We start from the raw sequence: 27855 nt of genomic DNA on the forward strand, positions 1-27855 counted from the left end.
TTGTTCTGAATATGTTTATATTTAAATATGTCTCAGATAATAAAATAGAATGCTTCTTCTGGTGGGAGAGCAGGAACAAAGCCTTTCCAAAGCGTTGCCCCGAGCACTGCAGATTTCAGGCAGGGCCTCTCTGGGGTTGCTTCATCATCGTTTCTTTTTTCCTAGCTGCCCGGGGTTGCACTTTCTTTGGTAAGACTCTGCCTCTATGCCCTGAGTTGGGAATTCTCCTCTTAGTCGCTGCTTGAGGGGTGCTTCTCTTGAGTTGGAAATTAACCTGAAAAAAAAAAAAAAGAAGAAGAAGAAGCTAGGAGAGCACAGAAATCAGTTTTCCATTCCCTAGAACTGAAATTGGGGGAAGACCAGTTTGGATCCTGCTTTACCTGAGGTCCTGAGGACAAGGAACTGAGGAGAATATCCCGGCAACCACCCAGTGTGGGTGGTGTCATACAGGCTTGGCTCATATCTCCCCCAAAATGGTACATCATAACTGATGATACATAGGGTGTATCTGCATGAACTTAATGTACATTTATTTTATATGTAATAGAAAAAAAAATCTACACTCAAGGCATGATGTTTGCCAATACTGCTGTTCAAAACAAGAGTTAAGATTCATGGTGCCACAGTCATCACCTTTAAGCTGACTGCGTGAGTTGCAGGTACTGTGCTCAGGCAAGCCAAAGAACGCCTCAGACCTTCAGAAATAGATTGCTAGCATGGATTCTTAAATTCGCAAAGTCCTCGTGCACTAATGCACTGTTTCCAGCAGTACACTGAAACCTTCCTTCTGGCCATGCACACAGAGGTGACAATGCTTCTGACTGACAAGTGTGGAATCTGTGGGCTGTGCAGAAGCCCTAGAGCTCTGGCCCAGGAAGGGAAAGGCGAGGGTGTGGCACAGTGTTCTAACCACACTCCCTGGAGGCATCCTTGGCTCTCAGGCCCTGGGAACTGACTGAGCTGCTGAAGCCAGCAGGGAGTTGGAAAACATGTGACAGACAGACCTCTTCACGGGGTTATTTCTTGCCCCTTTGGGAAAAAACCCACAGCCAACTAGTTCTCCAAAAGCCGGAGAAATCAAAGCCAATTGTACTGGATCAGTACTATTTCTTATATATAGTGTCAATATAAGGATCAAGGAAAGGAAAGTGGGGGGGGGGGGGGAGAGAGAGACAACAAAATGAGGAGAGGACAGAGGAAATGAAAAGCGTGGGACATCTGGATGGCAGTGAGGGAAGCCACGGGGAAAACACTGGACTCTTGGAGACACTTTAAAGAGTTTTACTTGTAGCACAAAAACCCTCTAGTAAACGATCTTTTTTCTTTTCTTTCAACCAAGTAGATCTCTGCTTTAGAATGGGAAAGGGACTCAACTGAGATCAATAAGTGGATTTTTAGTTGTGACACTATCTGAGAAATGTATCCAAAAGATAAATTTTCCCCCCTCAGAGTTATACGTGATACAATGATGGGTTATATCAATTCATTTAAAGGTTATATGAGAAAGGAGGCAAGATCTTTTGAAGCCTAATTTGTTACTCAAGAGGATTTGTCCTTGTTTGAATTTGCAATTGAATAAACTTACACATAGTGCAAGACTTCTGTAAGCAGCTGCCTAACAGTCATTTGATTTTAAGGTAGATGAGGAGCAGGGGGATAACAAGGAAAAAGGGAGAGGGTGCACCGATTGGGAAATTGGGCGCAGGTTAACAGGCTGCCAGGGAAGAGCTACTTTCTGCTTCCCGCATCTGCAAGTAGAAGTCATTTATATCCTGCAGGAGAAGGGAGTGGAGGGACTAGGACAGGGGAAAAGGGGAATTGTCTAGAAATTTCAAAGGAATTTTCAAAGTCTTTAAAGAGCTCTTTTCTGTGATTCCTATGTTAAAAAAGAGGTTACAAACACAGGTGCTGAGCTCAGTATAAGGCCATGTAACAGACTGGCTGAGAAAGCTGCCCTGAAAGCCTCACAGAGGCTGGACTCCTGGTTCCCACTTACTCACCGTTCTTTGAGCTTCAGCTTCCTCAGCCACAAATGGGTTTATATACAGGGTTGTTATGAAGGTTAAATGAGATGATTCTGGAAAGCTCTCAGGTAACATCTGACACACAGTAGCTATTCAAAGAATAGTACCTATAACTATTTGAAAAGGCAAGATATTTGACTGCATTGAGTTAACAGGGAAAGGGAGGAAGCGTGTGCTAAGTTCTCAGGATGTATAGAGAAGGAATAGGACAGAGTGAGGGGGCCCAAGGGACGACCTGACATGAGGGAAAGGTCCACAGATGCTCATTAACCAGGACGGCCTCATTACCTTTCCTTTGTCTGAGAAACCTGAGGATTACAGTCCATGATCTTTGAGCTTCTTTGGCTCTGAGATCGCAATCCCAAACGACCAAAGCTAAAAAGGCCCAGGCTATAGATCAAAAAAATTTTTCACTTCTCATCCTGTCTATAAAAGAAAGCCTTTTGGAGAGTTGAATATTGAAGAGCTCCGAGGTGAGTGGAAAGCAAGGCTGTCTGGGCACATGGGCACCAGAAGGGGGCAGAGTGCCATCTGGTGGTGGTCCTTACTGATGACCGAGAAGACTGTAAGCCTGTGTATGCAATGTCTCTGGGATTTACAAACTAACACTTGTTGAGCACCCCACTCCAGAACTCTTGCCTGGAAAATCCCATGGACAGGGGAACCTGGTAGGCTGAAGTCCATGGGGTCGCTAAGAGTCAGACACGACTGAGCGACTTCACTTTAACTTCACTTTCTAAGTCTAAGTCACTGTACTACATGCTTTATGTGTACTTTCTCATTTCAACCTCTTGTGAAAGAGGCATTATTATTACCAGTTAACAGAGGAAGAAACTGAGGATGAGAGCAATCAGGTAATTTGTCCAAGGTTTGCAGACAAGTGAGCTGGATTTAGAATCTGGCAGTGTTTTAATCACAATGCTACGTTAAAGAGAAAAACCAAAAGAAATGGGGAAGGATGTAACACAAGAATTATAGAAGAAAAATTAGCATATGGGAGCACTAATTTTGTTTCTCTTAGGTGGTGAAAGAGGGAAGCTTGGCAAAGGTTCAATTCAGTTCAGTGCTCAGTCGTGTCTGACTCTTTGTGACCCCATGAATTGCAGCACGCCAGGCCTCCCCGTCCATCACAAACTCCCAGAGTTTACTCAAACTCATGCCCATCGAGTCGGTGATGACGTCCAGCCATCTCATCCTCTGTCAGCCCCTTCTCTTCCTGCCCCCAATCCCTCCCAGCATCAGGGTCTTTTCCAATGAGTCAACTCTTCGCATGAGGTGGCCAAAGTATTGAAGTTCAGCTTCAACATCAGCGCTTCCAATGAACGCCCAGGACTGATCTCCTTCAGGATGGACTGGCTGGATCTCCTTGCAGTCCAAGGGACTCTCAAGAGTCTTCTCCAACACCACAGTTAAGAAGCATCAACTTTTCGGCGCTTAGCTTTCTTCACAGTCCAACTCTCACATCCATACATGACCACTGGAAAAACCATAGCCTTGACCAGACGGATTTTTGTTGGCAAAGTAATGTCTCTGCTTTTTAATATGCTGTCTAGGTTGGTCATAACTTTCCTTCCAAGGAGTAAGCGTCTTTTAATTTTATGACTGCAATCACCATCTGCAGTGATTTTGGAGCCCCCAAAAATAAAGTCAGCCACTGTTTCCACTGTCTCCCCACCTATTTCCCATGAGTTAGAACTATACAATTGATTATTTGTAACTCTGCCTTATGTGATCTTTACAGTGCTATGTAGAGATCAGCCTAACTTACCAGCTTGGGTTCCGCAGGACCCACGGTCACACTCACGGTCTCTGGGTCGAACCCAGGTGCTGTGGCAGTGACAGTGTAGGTACCTGGAAGCAGCAGCCGGAAGTAATCGCCATGGGCACCTAAAAGTTACAAGGATATAACTCAGTCTGCTGATGAGAAATCTGCCCCAGATGAGGCTTTGATATGAAAAACAATCTGAGGGGTTTAGCTGACCACAAACTTAATTTTTTTAAACAGCATAATGAATCTGGTAAAGATCTAAAACAATCATAGGCTGTCATAACATTGTAAGATCATGGGCCTCAGCTCCTGGGAAGCAGAATTTTCACTGTGCTCTGCACTGAGAGTACTATGTTTAATTTTAGACCCTGCATGCATTTTAAAACAAATGCATGTCCACTGAAGAGTCACTAGGAGAAAGGTTAGGAATGTGTTTTCTGGTAAAGAGATGACATGAGACCTTTGTTTCAACGTCTGAAAAGTCATTGTGAAGAAACGATGTCTACATAAAGAAATAAGAATGAGGACAGAAGTAAAAATTCGACAAAATATGAGTTACCAAAAAAGGAATGGACTGCCTTTTGAAATTGTGAGCAGAGACTGAATGGAATGAGGGGCTCTAGAAAAGCTACACAGTTGTGCAGTGCACAACCTGTATCAGTGGACATGATGCAAACAACCAGATGTCAGTGGTGCTGTATAAGTGTAATTTTTTTGAAAGTGGAGAATAATTGCTTTACAATGTTTTGGTTGTCTCTGCCATACATCAACATGAATCAATAATAATTATAAATATATATATGATATATATATATATATCCCTTCCCACTTGAGCCTTCCTCTCTTGTATGTAATTTTGTATTGAGTGGGAGGGCTGGACTAAATGACCTAAATATCTGATTTTGAGAATCTTATTTCTAATATTTCTTCCATCACCATCAAAAGGGGAAAATAAAACTGAAAAGAAAGCCTGTTTCTCAAGACAGGGATGTAGTATTTTTGCTAATGACTTTACATCTCTTTAGAATAAATTATGACTGTGCCTTTAAAATTCTTTTTATTGTAACAGCAATGAAGAACTGACATAATAAATGCAATTAAGAATGAGAGATAATAAATAATGAAGAAGTCTCTGCCACCTATAATGTCTATAATTTACTTTAAAATTCCTTAGTTAAAGCAGTGTGTTATAATGCATACACTGGATACTTTGTTATACTCTAGGGACTGTCATTTTCTTTAATTAGAGGCTCCAACTAGGAGTGGTTAGCTACCACTGTACCAGAAAGGCCTAATTCCAGATGCAGCTATTACAATGGCTTCAGCTATCTTTATCTTTTAGCTACACTAGATGCTTTGCTAAGTAGCATAATGAACATTAGCAATGAGCTCTTCCAGTAGTGAAATGAGTAATTTATCAATTTAGCATCCTGTGTGTTAGAAGTGGGTTCTTATTGCTGAAATTCGTGGTGTTCAACATATGTTGATTGACTAGAATGAGACATTTCCCACCCTTGCATGAATAGGATATAAGAATCCAGCAAGCCCTGAAGCTCTTAGGCATGTCACAGCATGGTTCCCTGAACAGTCCTGGGTCCAGTCACTGGACTGGAAGAATCTGGTGTCTGATGCTTGACTATGAGTCTACAGAATTCTGTCTTTAGAATGCTGTTGCCTTTGCCTTGAATGAACTGTTCATGGAAAAGGTGTTGGAAGCACCTTAAGGAATGTAAGTTATCTCCTTAAAATTGAGATTTCATCCAGTTTAAACAGACTGTTTGAGCTGTAAGATGCCTGCTTGGTAAAGCTAGCATGGTGAAATGTGGCTGAGCCATGCTGGTATTAAGGTTGGGGGAGGCAGGCAAATCTCACCCACCCCCTAGCCATTAGGAGCTACTGCTCTGCATGAAAAACCAACCAAACAACCCGAACCCCAAAGAGTTGGGCCTGATCAAACTGTGCTGGGGCAGTTTGCAACACCATTGTGCCTTGAGATAGTCTGTACCATTCTGGAAGGTTTCAAGTTGGTTCCAAGAAGACCTGCTTCCACCATCAATCTTGCCCTCAGGGAGCCTACTATGGGATACATCTTACCAATTTTTTCCTAAACAGAGCTGTAGCATGATGCCTGGCTTGGGGTCAAGACTAAACATCAGTTTTACAGTCCTTTTCTTTTCTATCCCATTTCACATCAGTATGAGAGCTATTAATAACCTCAATCCCAGAAAACACTCCTAACAAAGTATGAGGCAGTGACTCCTGAATGCTGAGAGAGATGTTCACATTTGCATCTTCCTGGCCCTTGACTCTTAATTCCTGTCCTCAATCCTGTTATCCTTCCTTCCTCCAATCCCTCCACCTCCAGTGTCCTTGACGTCCCTGCTGGTCTCACTGGCTTACAAATTGGCTTCCTGACTATGCTTAAGACAGTGAAGCAGTAAAGGCCACCTCACAAAGCAGTGGCCACCTACCCGAAGTGACATCATGATTAATCCCACTGACAGAAATGACGGCATCCGCAAGATTATTATAATTCTCATCCCTCACCATTCCCTTGATGCCCTGGTGGACCTGTAGGAAAGTTTATAGTGTAGAGTTATGCTCACAAAACACTTGTGCCCTGTTTGAGAGTCCTCAAAGCCCTTCCCCATGTGCCACTGCACTTGATATTCACAAAGATTATGGTAACAGACTCTTGATTGGTCTTTCTGTTCTCACCACAATCCCCAGTAATCTCAAAACAGCAGTCAGAGTGATCCTGTTAAAATCTAAGTTTTAACACAAGTTTTAACACAACATCTAAGTGACACAATCTAAAATTGTGTCACTAATCTCCTTTCTATCTCTATGAATTTGACTACTCTTCATACCTCATATAAATAAAATTGCTGTTTTTTTGTGACTGGCTTATTTCACCTAGCATAATGTCCTCCAGATTGATCCACATTGTAGCACATGGCAGAATTTCCTTCTCTCTTAAGGCTGCACATCCACTGTGTGTCTATACCACATTTTGTTTGTCCCTTCATCCATCAGTGGACACTTGGCTTGTTCTCACCTTTTGGCTACCGTGAACAATGCTGCTCTGAAAACAGGTGTACAAATAACTCTTTGAGATCCTGCTTTTAGTTCTTCTGGATATATACCCTGAATTGGTTTTGCAGGATCATATGGCGGCTCTATTTTAAATTTTTTTTCAGGAACCACCACATTGTTTTTTCATAGTGGCTACACCATTTTACATTCCCACCAACACTGCACCAGTGTTCTGATTTCTTCACAACACTTGCTATTTTCCATCATTGTTTTTAAATTCGTCTTTTTATAGCAGCCATCCTAATGAGTGTGAGATGGTACTTCATTGTGGCTTTGATTTACATTTCTCCAGTGATTCTGAGCATCTTTTCATCTGCTTACTGTTGGTCTTCCATTTGCTACTATGACTTCATCAGGGAGCCCTGTTTCCCCTAGATATCTGAACCGTTTACTCCCTTACCTCCTGTAAGTCTGTTTAAATGTTACTTTCTCTGTAAGGCCTTCATAGCATTTTGCATTTAACATGTTACAAATTATTTAATTTATTGTCCGTCTCTCCTTACTGGAATATGAGCTGCATACATGCAGAGATATACATTTGTTTACTCTTAATCCTCAGCACAGAGTACAGTCTCTGACAGATAGCTGTGCTCAACAAAGTGGAATGAATTAATTTCACTGGTAGAAAAGCTGAGATCTATTGTATTGAATCAGAGCAAAAGTCAGACCTGAGTCATACAAAATACCTTGCCTACCATCAGAAAACACTTCCCTTCCTATGACCAGGAAACTTAAAATATGGAATTTACCTGTTCCAAGAATTGGATTAGGGCTTCCCTATTACCCAGCCACTCGCGTTGTAATTCCCCTTGCAGCGGAAACTTGTCACAACTAAGTTCCAGCGTGATCTCAAAACAGTTGGTATGGAGATAATTAAAGTCTTGCATTCCTAGGGGGAGGAGAGCAGTGGCAGAGCTGTATAATCAGGTTCCCACTCAGCACTCAATTTCCCCACACTCTCCTCCCCATCACCTGCTGCTCTAACTCTTTATCTCCATTGTTTTTCTCCTCCATAAACCCTTTCCCCAGTTTCCAAATTCACATGCCTATCTATCTTTCCAGTTTTCTCCCTTCACAAATGCCCACTGTGTGGTCTCCATTCTCTACTTCTTCCATTTCAAGACTTAAATTCACTTCTTGTCCCTCTCATCACACCAAGGTCTGCTTATTACTCATGTCTTCATGTCAGACAATTACTGCTCTCAGGGTGATAGATTCTTCTCTTGGACTGTGATATTCTTCAGATCTGGGAGGTCAGAAATGAGATGGCTATCTTGCCTTCACACCCTTTCTCCTACCTGAGAACACAGCACCAACTTGAAAATAGTTACCCTAGAAAAACAGACTCCAGAGAGAGCAGAAGGCAGTTATAATTTTTCTTCGTCAAATGCTTGCCTGTTTCCATCATGCATATTATTCAACTGAATCAATCACTTTTAAATATATTTCTGATTATTAGAGTGGTATTTATATCACAACCTTATTGGGATTAAAAATTATTCATCTAATCAACTTTTTACTGCTCTCTAAGCTGATGAGTGCAAACAGCTTTTATTAAAAAGAATGGGGAAAGCTGGAGAACAACTCTAGCCTGTTACATTGATTCTCTCCCTGAATCAGAATTACCTAGAAGGCTGTGACTTCCAGCCAAATACAAATTGCTAGGCCTCAGCGCCAGAGTTTCTGACTCAGTATGTATCTAGTACTTGCTTTTTTTTTTTTTTTAACAAGTTCCCAGGTGATGCTGATGATGCTGGTCTAGAAACCTATCATTTTGATATAAACTTCATGATCTTGGAATTACACTCATTTAATTTGGGGTAATGACTAAATGATTGATTTAGTGGAGGCATGGGTTATGCTATCCCAGAAAATGGAAAGGGAAAGGGAGGAACAAGTACTTGGAAAAGTATACTTTATATTTTAAATTTGGGAGGGGGGAATTATTGCTTTTGAACTATGGTGTTGGAGAAGACTCTTGAGAGTCCCTTGGACTGCAAGGAGATCCAACCAGTCCATCCTGAAGGAGATAAGTCCTGGGTGTTCATTGGAAGGACTGATGCTGAAGCTGAAACTCCAATACTTTGGCTACCTCATGCGAAGAGTTGACTCATTGGAAAAGACCCTGATGCTGGGAGGGATTGGGGGCAGGAGGAGAAGAGGACGACAGAGGATGAGATGGCTGGATGGCATCACCGACTCAATGGGCATGAGTTTGAGTAAACTCCGGGAGTTTGTGATGGACAGGGAGGCCTGGCACGCTGCGATTCATGGGCTCTCAAAGAGTCGGACACGACTGAGCGACTGAACTGAACTGAACTGAACTGAACTTATTGCTTTGGGGCTTCCCAGGTGGCGCTAGTGGTTAAGAACCCACCTGCCAATGCAGGAGACTTAAGAGACATGGGTTTAATCCCTGGGTAGGGAAGATCCCCCTGGAGAAGGAAATGACAACCCATTCCAGTATTCTTGCCTGGAGAATCCCATGGACAGAGGAACCTGGTGGGCTACAGTTACTGGGGTCGCACAGAGCTGGACACGACTGAATTGACTTAGCACACAGGCACTTATTGCTTTGACCCTGATTCTGGGAAAGACTGAATGCAAAAGGAGAAGGGGGCTGCAGGGCTGAGATGGTTAAACAGAATCATCAACACAATGGACATGAATTTGAGCAAACTCCAAGAGATGGTGGAAGACAGAGGAGCCTGGTGTGCTGTAGTCCGTGGAGTCTCAAAGAGTTGGACATAACTTAGTGACTGAACAACAACTTACTGCTTTCCTAATGTAAACCAAAGTAAAGTTCAATCTTCCTGCTTTGGGTTCAAGCGAGTTTTTGGCCATAAGAAGTCTGTCATCTTCCGAGTACATGATGACTTGCTAACCTTCCTCCTTCCCAGTCCCCATAGGACAGACATCAGCTCAGACCTCACCAGTGAGTTTCTACTACCTGGGCTCTGACAGGTCAGGTGTGAGAGGATGGGGGAAGAGAGCTGCTGCAACATGATTCCTAAGAGAACCTGGCTTCCTGCTTCAGCTCTTAACCTATCCTTAGGTTCTTCATGTACTGAAGGTTTGTAAACAGAGGTTACATCTTGACCCTCAGTGATGGGAAAAGCCCAAAGAATAGAGAGAAGAGTCTCTTGCTAAGGTGTCTGCTATGTTATCAGTGGCCAATGTCCATGGCAAATCCCTGTTGATGGGAGATGGGCAGGCAGGGTACAAAGAGCACATATCAGAGGAATTGTCTGTCCAGCCTGGCATCTCTCCTTATCTTTGCTATGTGAGGCATACCTCATGCCACTTTAGAAAAAGCTTCATATTTTATATATGCTTTATAGCAGGCATTTCCACATGCTCTGTGTGCATTATTTTATTTAATACTTACATAAAAATCATAATGCAAGTAGTGTTATTCTTAAAGTACAAACGAGGAAACTGAAGCACAGAGAAGTTAGGTAATTAGCCTGAAGCCAGATAATTAGTGAACAGGCAAGCTGGGTTTCAATCCAATGTAACCTTAGAGACCACACTCTTAACCACTTGACTACATTCCTATGATTTAATCCACTACATGAACCATCAGTTCTAAAGGATCATACAGTGTTCCAACCTCCATTTTAAAGAATTACAAGATGATGTTAAATGCCAACTTAAGGCTTCTCATTTTTCAGATCTCTACTTGAATGCAAAATAGCATTCCTGTCATATCTCTGACAGGATGCAAAAATCAATTGACAATTTAAAAGCAGAAATGAGTCCCAGTCTACTTCAGCATACAGCACTCTTGTGCCCAGCATTCTTCTTACCCTTGCTGAGGGAATACCAGGAAGCCCCATTGGTGATGCCATCTGGGAAGTAATCCCCACAGTTCCAACCTTGGTGCATCCATCCATGTGCATAGGAGTAGACCTTTGCCAGCTACAGGTAAAGCGGGTGAAAAATGACCTTGAGTGTCCCCGACTCATATGGCAATGCTCATACTCAGAAGCAGGGTGAGGCCAAAAACCCCACTAGGTAGAAACAACTGATTATTTCCTTTTGTGAAGGAAAATACCAGGAGAAATGGAGAGATGGTATATGTGTGTGTGTGGAATGGACTAGAGTTAGGAGATCGATCTCCTGCTGTTCCCACAATATTGGGCCTAAATTTCTTCAAGTGCAAAATGAGGGGTGGCATTCGATCACGTACAAGCTCTCTTCCAAGTGCACCTCAGTTTCCACCTGAGTTTTGCAAGAGAGAATCAAGAAGCAAGTAAGACAGGTCTTCATCACAAAAGGAATTATGTATTGGGAGTGAGAGATGTATGTTAAAGGGACAGGGGTAGATTCAAAATCTCTATCATTTTCTTTCATTACTATTTTATAACAATGGACAAAATGAGATTACCAGAGAAGAAAATACAATAATATATTTGCTTTGCAAAGCGACACCTGGTGTTATTCTCTATGCAATTCATTAACTGTTGAATTAATGTTATCATTATAGGGGAATTCCCTGGAGTCCAGTGGTTAGGACTTGGTGCTTTCAATGTGGGGACCCAGATTCAATCCTCAGCCAGGGAACTAAGATCCCACAAGTCATGAGACTCAGCCAGAAAAAAAACCTGAAATACTAAATAATGTTATTATTTTATTAATTATATATTATTAAGAATATTAACTATAAAATAACTAATCTGTTAATTTTATTCTACCATTGTTTTGAACTATAATATAAGCCTTTTTCCTATGCATGGTATATTTTACATTTATACAGCCATATTACTATAAAACTGTAAATTAGAGCCCCCGAAATTCACATTTAATGCTCTAGCTTACCACCAGCACTATCAGGCTTTCAGTGTGTTTCTTCCTTTTCACCAACAAGTATTTTTTTACATTGTGGTAACTGTACTATAAAGCTTTCCTATTTATTTACTTTTTCATAAATGTATGATTTATCACTCAAAACAAAATGTAATATACTAGATCATAAGCTCCTAATGAGCAGGAGGTATTTTCAATCATTTTCTGTCAACTCATTCCTAATAGGATCCTGTGTTAACTGATTTGACCTCTGTCACTCTCCTGAGCCCCACTTTCCTCTGCCTGGACAGATGGCCATTCTGCATACCTTCTGGAAAAGCTTGTCATCAGGCGTGGGGGTATTGGCAGTGCGGCGGAAACCTCGGACCCGGTGCTCAAGGGACTTGTCATATGGGTAATTGGCCACCACTGCCCCTCCATGGAGATTGGCTGAAAGGACAAAGTTGAAGGAGCGGATCCACTGTATCACAGCCTGGGTCTCGGGTTCCACCTGAGGAGAGATGAGAGCTTGGCGGTGAAGCTACAACTAAAGCCAGATGGCTGTTCACGTGAGTTTGTCAGGAAGTGGCCGAAAAGGATGGAATGTCTGACAGGAAGTGGCCTGAGAGGATGGCATGCCTGAAAAAAGCAAAGAGAGTTCTACCAGATAAAAGAAGTGCAGACAGGGAAATTTTGATCTTTTGCTTGACAGTGTAACAAATTAGGTGAATAGAACACTTTCAAAATGAAATCTCATGTGGAATCCCACTATTCAAAATAGCTAAAAAGAGGTCATGTAGGGCAGTGAAACTATTGTGCATGATGCAAAATGGTAGATAAATGTCATGACACATTTGTGAAAACCCACAGAGTATACAACATGAAGAATGAACCCTAATGGAAACTATGGATTTTGGGGTAATGATGACAAGTCAATGTAGGTTCATCATTGCAATAAATGTACCACTCGGGTGGGAGATGTTGATAATGGGAAGCAGGGAATATGTGGTAACATTCTATACTTTCCATTCAAGTTTGCTGTGAACCTAAAATTCCTTAAAAAAAATAAAGTCTCAAATAAAAAAGGGAGGAAAGGGAAGAAAGAGCAATTTGAAGAGGAGGAGCACAGGGTTTCTGAGCTCAGAATTCCAATTTGGCCTCTCTTATGTAATAAAGAAAGGGTTCTTCAACTTACCCACTTTTCCAGTAGCTTCTGGAGCTGCAGAAATTTGGAGTTTAATTAATATATCTGAAAATTACTGGTTTACAACAATGATTTTCAACCTCTTCCTACTCCCACACATCTGCTGTAATGTTGACATGTAGAATGTTCTCCCGTCAGTTCAGTTCAGCTCAGTCGCTCAGTCGTGTCTGACTCTTTATGATCCCATGGACTGCAGCACGCCAGGCCACCCTGTTCATCACCAACTCCCAGAATTTACTCAAACTCATGCCCATTGAGTCGGCAATGCCATCCAACCATCTCATCCTCTGTTGTCCCCTTCTCCCACTCTCAATCTTTTCCAGCATCAGGGTCTTATCAAATGAGTCAGCTCTTCGCATCAGGTGGCCAAAGTATTGGAGTTTCAGCTTCAATATGAGTCTTTCCAATGAACACTCAGGACTGATCTCCTTTAGGATGGACTGGTTAGATCTCCTTGCAGTTCAAGAGACTCTCAAGAGTCTTCTCCAGCACCATAGTTTGAAAGTATCAATTCTTTGGTGCTCAGTTTTCTTTATAGTCCAACTCTTACATCCATACATGACTACTGGAAAAACCATAGCTTTGACTAGATGGACCTTTGTTGGCAAAGTAATGTCCCTGCTTTTTAATATGCTGTCTAGGTTGGTCATAACTTTCCTTCCAAGGAGTAAGCATCTTTTAATTTCATGGCTGCACTCACCATCTGCAGTGATTTTGGAGCCCCCCAAAATAAAGTCAGCCACTGTTTCCACTGTTTCTCCATCTATTCACCATGAAGTGATGGCACTGGATGTCATGATCTTTGTTTTCTGAATGTTGAGCTTTAAGCCAACTTTTCACTCTCCTCTTTCACTTTCATCAAGAGGCTCTTTACTTCTTCTTCACTTTCTGCCATAAGGGTGGTATCATCTGCATATCTGAGATTATTGATATTTCTCCCAACAATCTTGATTCCAGCTGTGCTTCATCCAGCCCAGCGTTTCTCATGATGTACTCTGCATATAAGTTAAATAAGCAGGGTGACAATATACAGTCTTGATGTATTCCTTTTCCTATTTGGAATCAGTCTGTTGTTCCATGTCCAGTTCTAACTGTTGCATCCTGACCTGCATACAGATTTCTCGAGGCAGGTCAGGTGGTCTGGTATTCCCATCTCTTTCAGAATTTTCCACAGTTTATTGTGATTCACACAGTCAAAGGCTTTGGCATAGTCAATAAAGTAGAAATAGATGCTTTTCTGGAACTCTCTTGCTTTCTTGATGATCCAGCAGATGTTGGCAATTTGCTATCTGGTTCCTCTGCCTTTTCTAAAACCAGCTTGAACATCTGGAAGTTCATGTGCTGTTGAAGCCTGGCTTGGAGAATTTTGAGCATTACTTTACTAGTGTGTGAGATGAGTGCAATTGTGTGGTAGTTTGAGCATTCTTTGGTATTGCCTTTCCTTGGGATTGGAATGAAAACTGACCTTTCCCGGTCCTGTGGCAACTGCTGAGTTTTTCCAAATTTGCTGGCAGCACTTTCACAGCATTATCTTTTAGCATTTGAAATAGCTCAACTGGAATTCCATCAACTCCACTAGCTTTGTTCATAGTGATGCTTCTTAAGGCCCAACTTGACTTCGCATTCCAGGATGTCCGGCTCTAGGTGAGTGATCAGACCATTGTGATTATCTGGGTCATGAAGATCTTTTTTGTACAGTTCTTCTGTGTATTCTTGCCACCTCTGCTTCTGTTAGATCCATACCATTTCTGTCCTTTATTGAGCCCATCTTTGCATGAAATGTTCCCTTGGTATCTCTAATTTTCTTGAAGAGATCTCTAGTCTTTCCCATTCTATTGTTTTCCTCTATTTCTTTGCATTGATCACTGAGGAAGGCTTTCTTATCTCTCCTTGTTATTCTTTGAAACTCTGCATTCAAATGGGTATATCTTTCCTTTTCTCTTTTCCCTTTAGCTTCTCTTCTTTTCACAGCTATTTGTAAGGCCTCCTTAGACAGCCATTTTGCTTTTTTGCATTTCTTTTTCTTGGGGATGGTCTTGATTGCTGTCTTTCTGTACAGTGTCACAAACTTCCATTTGTAGTTCATCAGGCACTCTGTCTATCAGATCTAGTCCCTTAAATCTATTTCTCACTTCCACTGTATAATCAATAGGGGTTTGATTTAGGTCATACCTGAATGGTTTAGTGGTTTTCCCTACTTTGTTCAATTTAAGTCTGAATTTGGCAATAAGGAGTTCATGATCTGAGCCATAGTCAGCTCCCGGTCTTGTTTTTGCTGACTGTATAAAGCTTCTCCATCTTTGGCTGCAAAGAATATAATCAATCTGATTTCGGTGTTGACCATTTGGTGATGTCCATGTGTAGAGTCTTCTCTTGTATTGTTGGAAGAGGGTGTTTGCTATGACCAATGCGTTCTCTTGGCAAAACTCTATTAGCCTTTGTCCTGCTTCATTCTGTACTCCAGAGCCAAATTTGCCTGTTACTCCAGGTATTTCTTGACCTCCCACTTTTGCATTCCAGTCCCCTATAAGGAAAAGGACATCTTTTTTGGGTGTTAGTTCTAGAAGGTCTTGTAAGTCTACATAGAACTGTTCAACTTCAGCTTCTTCAGCATTACTGGTCGGGGCATAGAGTTGGATTACCGTGATATTGACTGGTTTGCCTTGGAAACGAACAGAGATCATTCTGTAATTTTTGAGACTGCATCCAAGTACTGCATTTCGGACTCTCTTGTTGACTATGATGGATACTCCATTTCTTCTAAGGGATTCTTGCCCACAGTAGTAGATATAATGGTCATCTGAGTTAAAGTCACCCATTCCAGTCCACTTTAGTTCACTGATTGTGGTCATATCCAAATTCCATGAATTAGATATACTATAATATGGGCCAGTCTTGTCTAGTTAATGAGAGTCCATGCTTTCTACTACAAATTATATTGCGAGCGAATGACAGTATTCTAAACAAAGCCTTGAATCTATTGGACTTGTAGTGTAAGTAAATAATTTATAGTTTTCACAGTTTTTTCTCCCCTCCAGATGAATGTGCTTAGAAGTTATGTGGTGTTAATGACTCCTCCTGGATCAAGGGTCTCTTGTGAAGGTTCTGATCTTTTCTATTCCCAAGGAGACCAAATGAATAATATTGAGCCCCACTCAATCAGAGTGAATATAATCCCAGAGGAACCAGTCCAACTCTGACCAGGGCTCAGATGCTTTAAAGCAGTCCTTTCTCCATGTCCTAAGCCTTCATCCATCAGAAGGAGGCCAGCCTTTCATGTTCCTGGCACTTTAGGCTATCCCATCAAGAGTGAGAGACTTCTCATTGTTTTTTTCTTTCTAAGCCGCAGACAGAGGAGCCAGTGGAGTTTAATTATTACTGGCTCAGTTACCTTACTTCATGTAGACAAGTTTAATAAATCAGAGCATCCTTCTGGCTAAATATGACAAGTACAAAGTTATTTTTGATTTATTATTTACCTGAGCCAAGAGCATAGCTGCTATCCAAAGTCTAAACATGTCAGCATGACTTTTGCTTCAATTGCAATGGGAAGAAATTGGTAATATTCATCTAGCAATTCCCAATATAAAGCCTTATATCTGCTTTATTTTTCTCTCCCCAGTCTCTAAGCTCAGATAGTCACAAAGAGAATGTTTAGAACTAAGCCATACAGTGTAAGAAACAGGGTGGCGGTGATACTCCAAGGATGACAGCAGTCATTCCCAGGAACAGGCCAACCATACGGATGAAATCATTTCTAATACGAAGAGGTAAGAGACCTGGGAGTATCACATGTGATCTTTGATTGAAAAAAGGAAATGAGAGTATGGTAAAGTAGTCAATGGCATACAGAAAGAGAAGAAGAAAAGCTTCTTTCCAAGGGTGAGACTCCCTGAACCTCTTTCTATCGCTAATTGTTGATAAGCACACAGTTCATCACATGCAAGAGAGATTTCTCTCTAGAATCCTACAGTTCTCTGTTGACAGGATAGTGCAGTAGAAAGAATGTTGGATGAGGGGTCAGAAGACTAGGTTTTAATTTTGAATCTATCAGTTGCTATCTGTGTGAGTTTAAGTTAATTTTTTCTCTAAGTGATATCTATAAAATGGGGATGGATAACACTGCTTGATGCATTTACCACAGTTTTATGATGATACACTAGCTGAGAAAGAGTTCTTTAAGATTGTAAAGTGCTGTGAAACAATATGATACCAGTTTTACCTCCTTCACCACTAACATCAAACATCTTGTGCTCAGTGAAGGGCTCTATGCTCAGGGAGGCAAGAAATACAAAGAGGCATACGATATGGTCAGCACTGCTCTGGATAGATTAGCACAGAACTGGGTTGTTGCTTTATTCTTGCTTGTTTAGTTGATGTGAAGATCGAGAGAAGAAATCCCAGATGCTGATTTACCTGCTTCTGCATGCAAATTTCATCTCATACCTGACTTTTCCAGTTGTCTGGAAGGGGCAAGTGGTGGTTGGGGCCTCCGTTCTTCTCATTGTAGTAGATGTAGGTATTGAGATCAGGGAAATTGCGGTTCAGGTCCACTCCATTTGCATTGTTCCTGCCAACCAGATACCCAGAGATGTCCCGTTCCTAGTAGGAAAGGGAAGAAATGAAAGATGAAGGTTTAGGTTTCACACTGACTGCTGTATTGGAAGAACACTGTATAGTTTTTTTTTTACTCGTTAGTTCGATCTATGAAATAATGTAACATTTTATTCTTTAATTTATCCAAAGTCCCAGTGGCTGATTCAAGTTTCCTTGTTGACCATGTGCTAGAGGTAGAGATCCCAGGAGAAGCTTGAACAAAAGAAGGGTGTTTCAGGATAAAGGGAACCCATATTTTTAAAAAAATGGTTATGTCTATTTAATCAGAATGATAAAGGTATATGTGATAAGAAAATATAATTTTTCAGTTGCATATGTATTTTTTCAGATTATTTTCCATTATAGCTTTTTATAAGTTATTGATCATAACTACCTGTTCTATTCAGTAAATCCTCATTGCTTATTTATTTTATGTATTATGTTTGTATCTGTTAATCCCATACTCCTAATTTATCCCTCCACCCTCTCTTTCCCCTTTGGTAACTATAAATTTGTTTTCTCTGAGTCTGTTTCTATTTTGTATACAGATTCACTTGTATTATTTTTTAGATTCCACATATCTAATAATATAATAAGTGACATAACTTATCACTTGTAATATTTGTCTTTCTCTGACTTACTTCACTTAATATGGTAATTTCTAGGCCAACCCATGTTGTTGCAAATGACAGTACTTCATTCTTTTTATGGCTGAGTAGCATTCCATTGGATATTTATACCACATCTTCTTAAACTAATCATCTGTTGACGGGCACTTTGGCTGTTTCTATGTCTTGGCTATTGTAAATACTGCTGCTATGAAGACTAGGGTGCATGTATCTTTTCAAATTAGAGCTTTCATCTTTTCCAGATATATGCCCAGGAGTGGGATTGCTGGATCATAAAGTAGCTCTGTTTTTAGGTTTTTAAGGAAGCTCTATACTGTTTTCCATAGTGGCTGCACCAATTTACATTCTCATCAATCGTGTAGGAGGGTGGGAACTCCTATTTTTTATTTCTGTATCTATTTTTTGGCTGTGCGAGGTCTTTGTTGCCGTGAGGGCTTTTCTCTAGTTGCAGAGGCCAGGGGCTACCCTTCGTTGCAGGGCGCTGGCTTCTCGTTGCGGGGCTTCTGTTGTTGGGGAGCACGGGTTCGAGGGCACACAGGTTTCGGTAGCAGCAGCACGCAGGCTCAGCAGTTGTGGACCCAGGCTCTAGAGCACAGGCTCAACAGCTGTGGCACACAGGCTCAGCTGCTCTGCATGCGGGATGTGGCAGCATGTGGGATCTTCCTGGACCAGGGATCAAACCCATGTCTTCCTGAACCTGTGTCTCCTGCATTGGCAGGCAGATTCTTTACCAATGAGCCACCAGGGAAGCAACTCTTAGTTTTCAAAAAGTTTTATGAGATATAGCTTATATGCCACAACATTCACCCATTTTAAGAGTATAACTTGATGAATTTTAGTATGCTTACAGAATTGTGCAACCATTACCACAATTTTGGAATATTTCTATCAACCTGAAAAGAAACCTCATGCCCATTTACAATGACTATTTTGTTTTACTCCAGTTGTAGTAATCACTTTCAATATCGATGGATTTGCCTTTTCCAGACATTTCAATAAGTGGGATCATATATTATATGATTGGCTTTTTTCACTGGGAAAAGTGTTTTTGAGGTTCTTCCATTTTGTAGCATGTATCAGTACTTCATTCCCTTTTATTTCTGAATAATTCCATTATATGGATTTATCACATTTTGTTTACCTATTCACCAGTTAATAGACTATATTTGTTTCCTGGGTCTGCTGTAACAAATGACCACAAACTAGGTGGGTTATAAAATGAGAAATGTATTCTTTCACAGTTCTAGAGGTTAGATGTCTGGAATCAAGATGTTAGTAGGGTTAGGCACTCGAAAGTCTTTAAAAGAAGATACTTCTTTGTCTCTCCTAGCTTCTGGTGGTTGCTAGCAGCCCTTGGCATTCCTTGGTTTGTAGATACTTCAGTCCAATTTCCACTTCCATCTTCATATGGGCTTCTCCCCCATATATCTGTGTCTCTGAGTGCAAATTGCTTCCTTCTTATAAGGACCCCAGTTATATTTGACTTAGGTCCCCTAATCCAATATGATTTCACTTTAGCTTGATGACATATGCAAAGACAACATCTCCAAATAAGGTCATGCTCAAAGGTGCCAGGCAGACATGAATTGGTGGGGGTGGGGGGGATACTATTAAACCCAGTACATGGGCATTTGGTTTGCTTCCACTTTTTGGCTATTGTGGATAACGCTTCCATGAACATTTATGTACAAGTCTGAGCACGGACATATGTTTTCATTTCTAATACCTAGTAGTAGAATTTCTGGATCATAAAGTAAATTCATATGTAACTTTTTCAGAAATTGCTAAACTGTCTTCCAAAGTGGAAACTATCCTCCCCCTTTATTTATTTTACTTAGGATCCTTGATAATCTTTCTTCTGAGCAATATCAGCTTCCTGGACCCCTTAATCTCTCTGCTTACACTTCACATTTCATCACTTATTTGGTCAGGTATTCATTCTCTCAGTCATCCATTTAATCAATCCACATCTATTTAAGCTTATCTCTATTAAAGCCCTCTGCAACACTCTAGGGAAAAAGACAATGTGACATTACACTAGCTTTCCAGGAATTCATGGTATATATGGAGAAATAGATATTAATATAAACAATAAAATATATACAGTGGTAGAACAGAGATAAGTTCACAGGCTCTTTCAGAACTGAAGTTCTATTTGATGTTCTGTTGGCATTGGAGAAGGGGAACAGTGTCCACTGGAGCCCTTTGGGACTGAGAGGGGAGAGCCTAAATTGGTGGCCATTCCTGGAAATAGGGTAAATGAATGAGGAGGCTGAAAACTCACAAATGTACTACTACTCTTGATTCCTCTAAGAACTCTTTATTGTTCTCAGATTTATCTATTCTTCATGACATCATGCTCATATTTTACTCTTAAGTCTCACTGAAAACATTTTTTTTACATTCTCTTAAGTTTTCTACAGAAATTCTGTTTTAGTGGAAAACATTTGTATGATTTTTCTATGTGGAGTTTGATTTTTCACTTCTATGAGATCTAGGAAATACTGATTTTTATTATGCTTCCAGATGTTTCCATTGCTTTCTCATTCATATTAACGTAACTCATAACTGTTCACGTTAATAGTTATGCTAACTTACCTATCAGTTGACTTACTACTCACACACGTCATTGGTTAGGCTGACAGTCGAGACTTCCCTTAACAGAAAGTTCCTACTCACAGGGTTTGCTTATTAGCTTCCTATTACTACTATTAAAAATTACCACAACCCTAGGGCTTAAACTTGCACAAACTTATGATCTTATAGTTTTGGAGGTCAGCAGACTGAAACGGGTCTCATAAGACCAAAATCAAGATATTAGCCGGGTTGTGTTCTTTCTGAAGTCTAACCCCTTAGAACATCTTCAAATCTCTCTTGGACTGTGATCTCCTGCCTCTCTCTTCTACATTTAAAGAACCTGCACAATTGGTGACACTGGGCCCATTCAAATAATCCAGGATATTTTAAGGTCAGATAATTAACAGCCTTTATTCCCTTTACCATGCAATATAACACATTCACAGGTTCCAGGGATTAGGCCTTGAACATCTTTGAGAGGTAAAGCCACATTATTCTACATTCCCTACAGGTGGCTTTAAATTTAGGTGGCCAGGCAGGTCTTCCCTATGTAGCAATGCAGATAGGCTGGCAGTTAGCTCTGGGAGTTGGAGAACATGATGGGTTCTCTTTTGGGGTCAAGGTTCAAGATCTGCTCCCTTTGAACAGGTACACAGTAGGTGAGCAGAGGTGACTAGCTCCTCAGAGATAGATAGCTCTAGGATCTAGTGGGCTGGCAGGGGCTTTCCAAACTCCCCCACCCCAGCCCCACCCCATCACACAAAAGATGCGGGCAGGTCTGATGTGCTTCTCCTTGTCTTCCTACTGTTGTACAACAAAGGGCTACTAGGAGGAAAGCAGCCAGGCTGGGTTCTCCCCCACACCACTCTCAAATTGTCCTGCTTTTTTGAAACTTAAGTCTTCAGGCACATTAGTGTCTACCTCTCTGATGTCCAGAGGGGAAGATGACATTTTTTTTGTTATGCTTTGTTGTTGTTGTTCTGCTTTTTTCATTTGTTGAGTCATGTCAGCAGGAGGTTGTAAGATTACAAAGGTGAAATTTGGGTTGGGTTCAACATTTGGCTGCATTCCCCTCCCTGTTGCTATTCACCCCTTGGCCCTGTCCTCAAGTAGGTTTAAACCAGGATGGGTCATTAAAGAAGAGATGCTGAGTGGTTCCACTTGTACAGGACAGAGCAGTCAGATTCATGCAGTCAGAGAGTAGAAGGTAGTTGTCAGGGGCTGGGAAGAGGGGGAAATGGGAAGTTACTAATGAAGGGTCATAATTTTTTCGTTGAACAGGATAGATAAGTTCTGGAGATCAGGTATACAACACTTTACCTATAATCAGCAATGCTGTATTATACACTTAAGACTTTGTTAAGGGGGTAGATTTCACCTTGAATAGTTCTTGTCAGAATAAAACAAAATTTGTAAAAAAGTAAAGCAGTGAAGTCTAGTCTTAAAAACATTTCAAGACTACCCCCAAACAAACATATTTTTAAATGAAAAAAAAAAAAAAACCTCTTTAATTTATTCCCCCCCCCAACCCCCCCCCTCCCAAAAAGCCAGATTTAAACATAGCTTTTAAAGGAACATATTCTAATTCAGTAGATTTGGGGGTGGGGGTAGGACCTGGGAATCATATTTCGAATATCTTTATCCTCAATTCTGATGCACAGCCACAAAAGAATCACTGATTTAAAGTTAGGCACAATAATATTTTGAGTTTATGTTAGGAAATAAAGAAAAGCCCATAAACATTTGTTTTGGTCTGTCCCCTGACCAATGTGACCCTAAAATAAAGAATTCAAAGGCTCAGTACTATACTAATAGAGGAAAAAGCCATACAGAAATGTAAATAAATGCAAATAATTTATTATTTATTATTATTATTTATATATAATTTATAATTTATTATTTATTAAATTTATTATTTATTAAAATGTGAAGAACTAACCTGCCACACCCACAATTTCGGAGAAATTTTTCTTCTCTCCCCCCAAATACAAATTGAAATGTAGTGTGGGAGGGAGAAGAATACTTAGGATTTGAAGCATAAAGTGCCAGGAAGGAGGGCTGTTTTGCAATATTCTTTCATACCTCTTTAGTATTTTCCAGTTGACAAAGTGTTGTCACTGATATTGCTTCACTGATCCTCGCAATGAAACAGAGAGCTGAGCTGGAAAGGCAGAGAGGGAATCCAGGCTCAGAGAAAAGCCACATTCATTGCCTAGGGTGCTACAGGGCTGAACCTATCTTCAAACTTCATTCTATTTCTCCAGCTTTTTCTTTGTCATACCATGGCATTTACAGTGGGACAGAGAGGATGCCTGCTCCCCCAGCTTTTCCTTACACCCTTAAGCTGGCTCTGCTCTCTGCAGGGCCTCCCCCTGGAGGTCGGTACCTGGGCAGCAGCGGCCACCTCGTAGCCGTCAGGGTTCATGGACGGCATGATGTGGATGCGCGTGTCCTCCACCAGCCGGACGATGCGCTGGTTCCTGTTGCGGAACTCCTCACACAGGAACTCCGACAGCTGCAGCAGCAGCTCACGGCCTAGCACCTCATTGCCGTGCATATTCCCCACGTACTTGACTTCTGGTTCCACTGCAAGTGAAACACACGCAGGAAGAAGATGGGGAAAGCTAGTGAGTGCTGCTGATTCCTAACCGTGCCAAGGGACACTTTCCTTCTTTTTCAGTAATGAATAAAAGAAAACCTCTTGCTTCTGTTAGGTCTTTGCCAATAACCCCCGAGCCCCCTTTGAATAAACTGTAACTACAAATGCTACAACAGTTCATGCCAGCGATAATAATGTCTACTATTTGTTAAAACTCTACTGTGCACTAGGCATTTATGTTATTGCTAATCTTCACAGAAAATCTGTAAAGTCGGCATTATTAGCTTCAGGATGAGGGTATGGAGTATGGAAGAGGTTAAGTAACTTGTCTGAGGTCACCTGGCTGATTAACAATGGAGGTCAAAGCCCAGAGGTAGCTTAATGCTTCTCAGAGACCAACTTTTTCAAGGATGGTGCTTTTCCAAGATGTGCTAGCCTAGACTCCTCTAGGTTATAGCATAACAGTTCCTAATTGTACCAGTTAAAAATATAATTTTCCTGGTACTCAGGAAACTAAAATTTCCCATTCACATCTGAGAATGCTGTGTCTTGAGGCACAGAGTAGGAAGGAGTCTATGTTTGTCTCATTCCTTAGTCTTTTCTTTGGCTATCTTAACTGTGCAACTGAAGTAAGAATTGTGGTAATTAAAAGAGCCTCTAGAATCACTTAAAGAAAATCATTCTTGCCCCACTTTTAAAAGGAAGGAAGGAGAAAAACTCTAGCCAATGATTTCCCTTCTACCTAACACACTCCTGCCTCCATGCCTTTTCTGATTCTGTGCCTCTTCATCTCCACATTTCCACATCCTCCTCACTGTCCTTCTAGGCTCAAATGCGCCTTATTCCATGAAACCAACTTCGATTCTCCTTGCTGGGAGTGAATTCACTATTAAACTTCTCTTTTATTATATTTACCACTTTCTACTCTGAACTTCTACTTTAATTTTGCACACGTCCTATTTTATTTACTGGACCTGGCCCTTGCAATATATGCCATTTTAAATTTTCTTTAGGACACAATCCATTGCTATTTATCTTAGTAAAGCTAGAGCAGTCTTTCCCAAAGGAATGTCTATAACCCCTACGGATTGTGTAGTGGATTTTCTATCAAGTGCGTTCTTTAATCTTAGTGTATTTCTTTGCTCTTATCATGTCTTTCCTGCTTTTCTTGGTATTAGAAAGTGAAAGTCACTCAGTCATGTCTGACTCTTTGCGACCCCATGGACTATACAGTCCATGGAATTCTCTAGGCCATAATACTGGAGTGGGTAGTCTTTCCCTTCTTCAGGAGATCTCCCCAACCCAGGGATCAAACCCAGGTCTCCTGCATTGCAGGTGGATTCTTTACCAGCTGAAACACAAGAGAGGCACTTCTTGGTGTTATTACTTATTTTAGGATGGTGATAGCAGATGGCAGGTAGTATTTTTCAACATCCTTGTTCATTAAAATAAAATTTGGAAAATCTATTTTAGTCCCTTCCAATCTTATTTAAAAAACATCATATATATATATAATATATATATATATGTATTATATATAATACATATATATTTTTAACTTCTGTGAAATCCAAAAGTTTGGGAACCACTGCCCTGTAGAACCTAGCATAGTGCCCTGCACTGAGTAGGTGCTCAATATAAAATTCTTTTGTCTCTACTCTCCATATATCCAGAATGCAACCATTTCTCCTAACAATCACTGCCATCGTTTTGGTACAAGCCCTGACACCTGCCTACCTGGATTATTACAATAAATATCCTACTTGAACTCCCTGTATCAGCCTCGCCATGCAACTCTATTCTCGAGTCAGTGGTTGGCAAAATTTCCCTGTAAAGGACCAGACAGGAAATCCTTTGGGCTTCCAGGGCTACACTGTCTTCACTGCAGCTACTCAGTGCTTCCAGTGAAAGCAGACATGGGCAATACAGAAACAAATGGGCGTGACTGTATTTCAGTGAAATTTTATTTACCAAAACAGGTAGCTGGCCCTCAGGACTCTAGTTTGCCGACCCTTGTTCTGAGTGATCTTTCAAAAATTTTAGTCAGGTCATCTCACTCCTCTGCTTAAAACTCTCCAAAGGCTTCTCACTTCACTCAGAGCAAAAGCCAGAATTTTTGAACAGTCCTGTAAGGCCTTACGTGATCTCCTCCTGCCCCCTGAGCCCTGCCAACTCTGCACTGACTTCCCTTGGTTCTCTCCGCTGGGGCCACAGGGGCCTCCTTGCTGTCCCTCACACATGCCAAGCACACTCCTGCTCCTCCCTCCGTGTAGCACTTTCATCCCTGATATCAGTATGGCACCTCCATCATATGCTAAAAAATCACCTCAAAAGAAAAGATTTCCTAGAAAGCAACACCCCTGCCCTACTCAATCCACCATCCTCCATGACTCTCCATCTCTCCTTCCTGGTTTCTTTTTCTCAATAGCACTTATTTCAGCTGATATAATTACATTTATTTAGTTACCTATTTATTGCCAGTCTTATCCTGCTAGAATTAAGACCCTGGGAGCAGAGTCTTCGTTTTATTCTCTGTGCTATATTCAGAGTCTACCAAAATGCTTGCACTGAGTAGGTAATCAGTAATATTTGTGGATTAATTAAAGAATGGATGAAAGGAATGAATGGATGGACAGCTGACAGGGCATCAGAGAAAAGAGGGATCAGTGAGATAGAATAGTATAAAAAGGTTCAGGAAAGGCCTCGAATGCTAGAAATAGGGGGAGCTTAAGAAAGGGGCACAGAATGAAGGGCTAAGCCTACAATGCTCATTAGCATCCACAAGCTTCTGAAATAAACATGCAACCTGAGTAAAAGAAGGGTGTTTGCTATGCAAGTGCATCTTCAAAGCAAGGCCCTGGTCATCAGCTAACCACAAAGCCTTCCTTGAGCCAGGCTCCCCACCCCTCACACACCTCCCTCCACTGATCACATAATATTCTGAAGCTGTCATGGATTGTAAGATTGCCACCCAATGGGTGTTGGGTGCCACCCATGGGTGTAAGATTGCCACTGAAGGTTTTTAAGCAAGGGAGTGAGGTGATTATGTCAGTAATTTGGGCATCTGGCATCTGTGTCTTAAATGCAGGGATGAGAGAGTGGTGACTGTTAGGAGTTAGGAGAACAGTTGGGAGCCCAGCGCAATCACTTAGGCAGGTTGTAATGTAATATGGGCTAGGGTGTGGGGTGTGGAAGTGGAGAGGAAAAGAGACTTGAGGTTAACAGTTTGAAAAAGGAAATGATGTATTTGCATGTCACAATTGCTGGTAGGTAAAGCAGCAAAAGTACTGAGAAATTAGAGACAACTTAAATGCCTATCAATAAACGAACTGTTAAGTACAACCATACAACCATGGAATATTATGCAGCTGAAAATGATAATGCAGATCTACATTTCCAGACATGTATGCTGTTCATCAAAGACTAGGATGTGAGAAAAGCAGATATAGTATGATTCCATCTTTATTTAAAAAATGCAAAGAAGAAAGTCTGCAAGGAGATACATCAATATGTTAACAATGGTCATCTCTGAGTGGTGAGATTATGGATAAGGGTTTTTCCTTATCTAATTTCTATTTTAATCCAAACATGGATTGCTTTTATAATAGTAACAAGTAATAAATAATGCAATGAATAAAATGAATAACCCAGACCTCGGATTCTCTCCAGGATCCCAGACTCTGATTACACTGTCATTCCACAAAGAGCTATCCCTAAACTCTTCTAAGTTTCCCGGCAGAACCAGAAGAGCTAATTGTTTCCCCAGAGACATTGGATAGGGAAAGGCAGGACAGAAATAGCAAGCAAGGAAGAAGGGAGGGAAGGGGAGTGCAGGGGGGATGGGAAGGGAGCAGGGAAGAAGACTCACTCTTTTACCACTAAGGTCTTGAGCAAACAGAACCCAAACAGGGGCAGCAGACAGGAGCTTGAATTGGGGTTGCAGCTCTCCAGAGGCTGGGCCAGTTTGACGACTAAGTAAGGAAATACTTAGCACAGACTGGGGAAGTGGTGATACTTCACAGCTAGAGGGTCCATGGACCTTCGCAGAAACCACCCCAGTTACTGGATTTGGAAGGCAAGGGTCCTGCCGCCACACACTTTAAGACACACGCTCAGGGCTTACAGGGTTCGTGGATTCCGGGGTAGTCGCTGAATTCCAGCACGTAGAGGTGTCTCCCCTTCACGCTGCGCCCAATGCTGTAAACCCGAGTGATGTGGGGACATTCATTGTGCACCTTATACAGCATCCGCACGAGGTCATCATAGCGGTGATGGTGAAAGGTCACCGGGGCAACCATCTTGAAGAGAAGGAGGTGGAGGAAGATTGAGACCAGGTCTGACATCTTGCTAGGCTTTTTCAGAAACTAAAATAGGCCCTGCTTCTCCCAATAACCAGTCAAAATCCAAGGGCCAATAACCAGCTCTTCTTGTTTCCCGCTAGTAAACACCAGTGTGACAGCACCTGGGAAGAAAGTTCAGAATTGTCCGTCCAAAGCCAGAAATGATTTGTGTAGCTCTGGAATAGGCACTCATCTCCCCTCCCCCCATTTCTCTGCCTCTCCTAATCCATGAAA

At 41.3% G+C, this 27855-nt stretch overlaps 1 protein-coding gene across 2 annotated transcripts; it reads right to left on the bottom strand.

Moving 5' to 3' along the window:
• Positions 1-27855, bottom strand: CPN1 (carboxypeptidase N subunit 1). Of its 2 annotated transcripts, XM_020914531.2 has the most exons (9): positions 27405-27855; positions 23069-23268; positions 17327-17482; positions 12005-12187; positions 10698-10809; positions 7638-7777; positions 6264-6363; positions 3793-3911; positions 1-274 (listed from the first exon to the last, which is right to left on the bottom strand). In XM_020914531.2, the coding sequence occupies exons 1-9, from the start codon at positions 27622-27624 to the stop codon at positions 116-118; spliced, it is 1389 nt and encodes a 462-aa protein (XP_020770190.1). In that variant the 5' UTR covers positions 27625-27855; the 3' UTR covers positions 1-115. The 2 variants fall into 2 exon arrangements, with proteins under 2 accessions (XP_020770190.1, XP_070326120.1); XM_070470019.1 differs by lacking the exons at positions 6264-6363; positions 7638-7777.

This window comes from Odocoileus virginianus, chromosome 7 (assembly GCF_023699985.2).
Source record: "Odocoileus virginianus isolate 20LAN1187 ecotype Illinois chromosome 7, Ovbor_1.2, whole genome shotgun sequence".
Taxonomy (NCBI): Eukaryota; Metazoa; Chordata; class Mammalia; order Artiodactyla; family Cervidae; genus Odocoileus; species Odocoileus virginianus.

Excerpts from the sequence above, each read along its gene's own strand:
- CPN1 (XM_020914531.2), bottom strand. The coding sequence starts at position 27,624 with ATGTCAGACCTGGTCTCAATCTTCCTCCACCTCCTTCTCTTCAAGATG. Across the intron at positions 10,810-12,004 it reads ATGACAAGCTTTTCCAGAAG|CTGGCAAAGGTCTACTCCTA; the intron begins GTATGCAGAATG and ends CTTTACCTGTAG. Across the intron at positions 7,778-10,697 it reads CTGGTATTCCCTCAGCAAGG|GAATGCAAGACTTTAATTAT; the intron begins GTAAGAAGAATG and ends TCCTCCCCCTAG.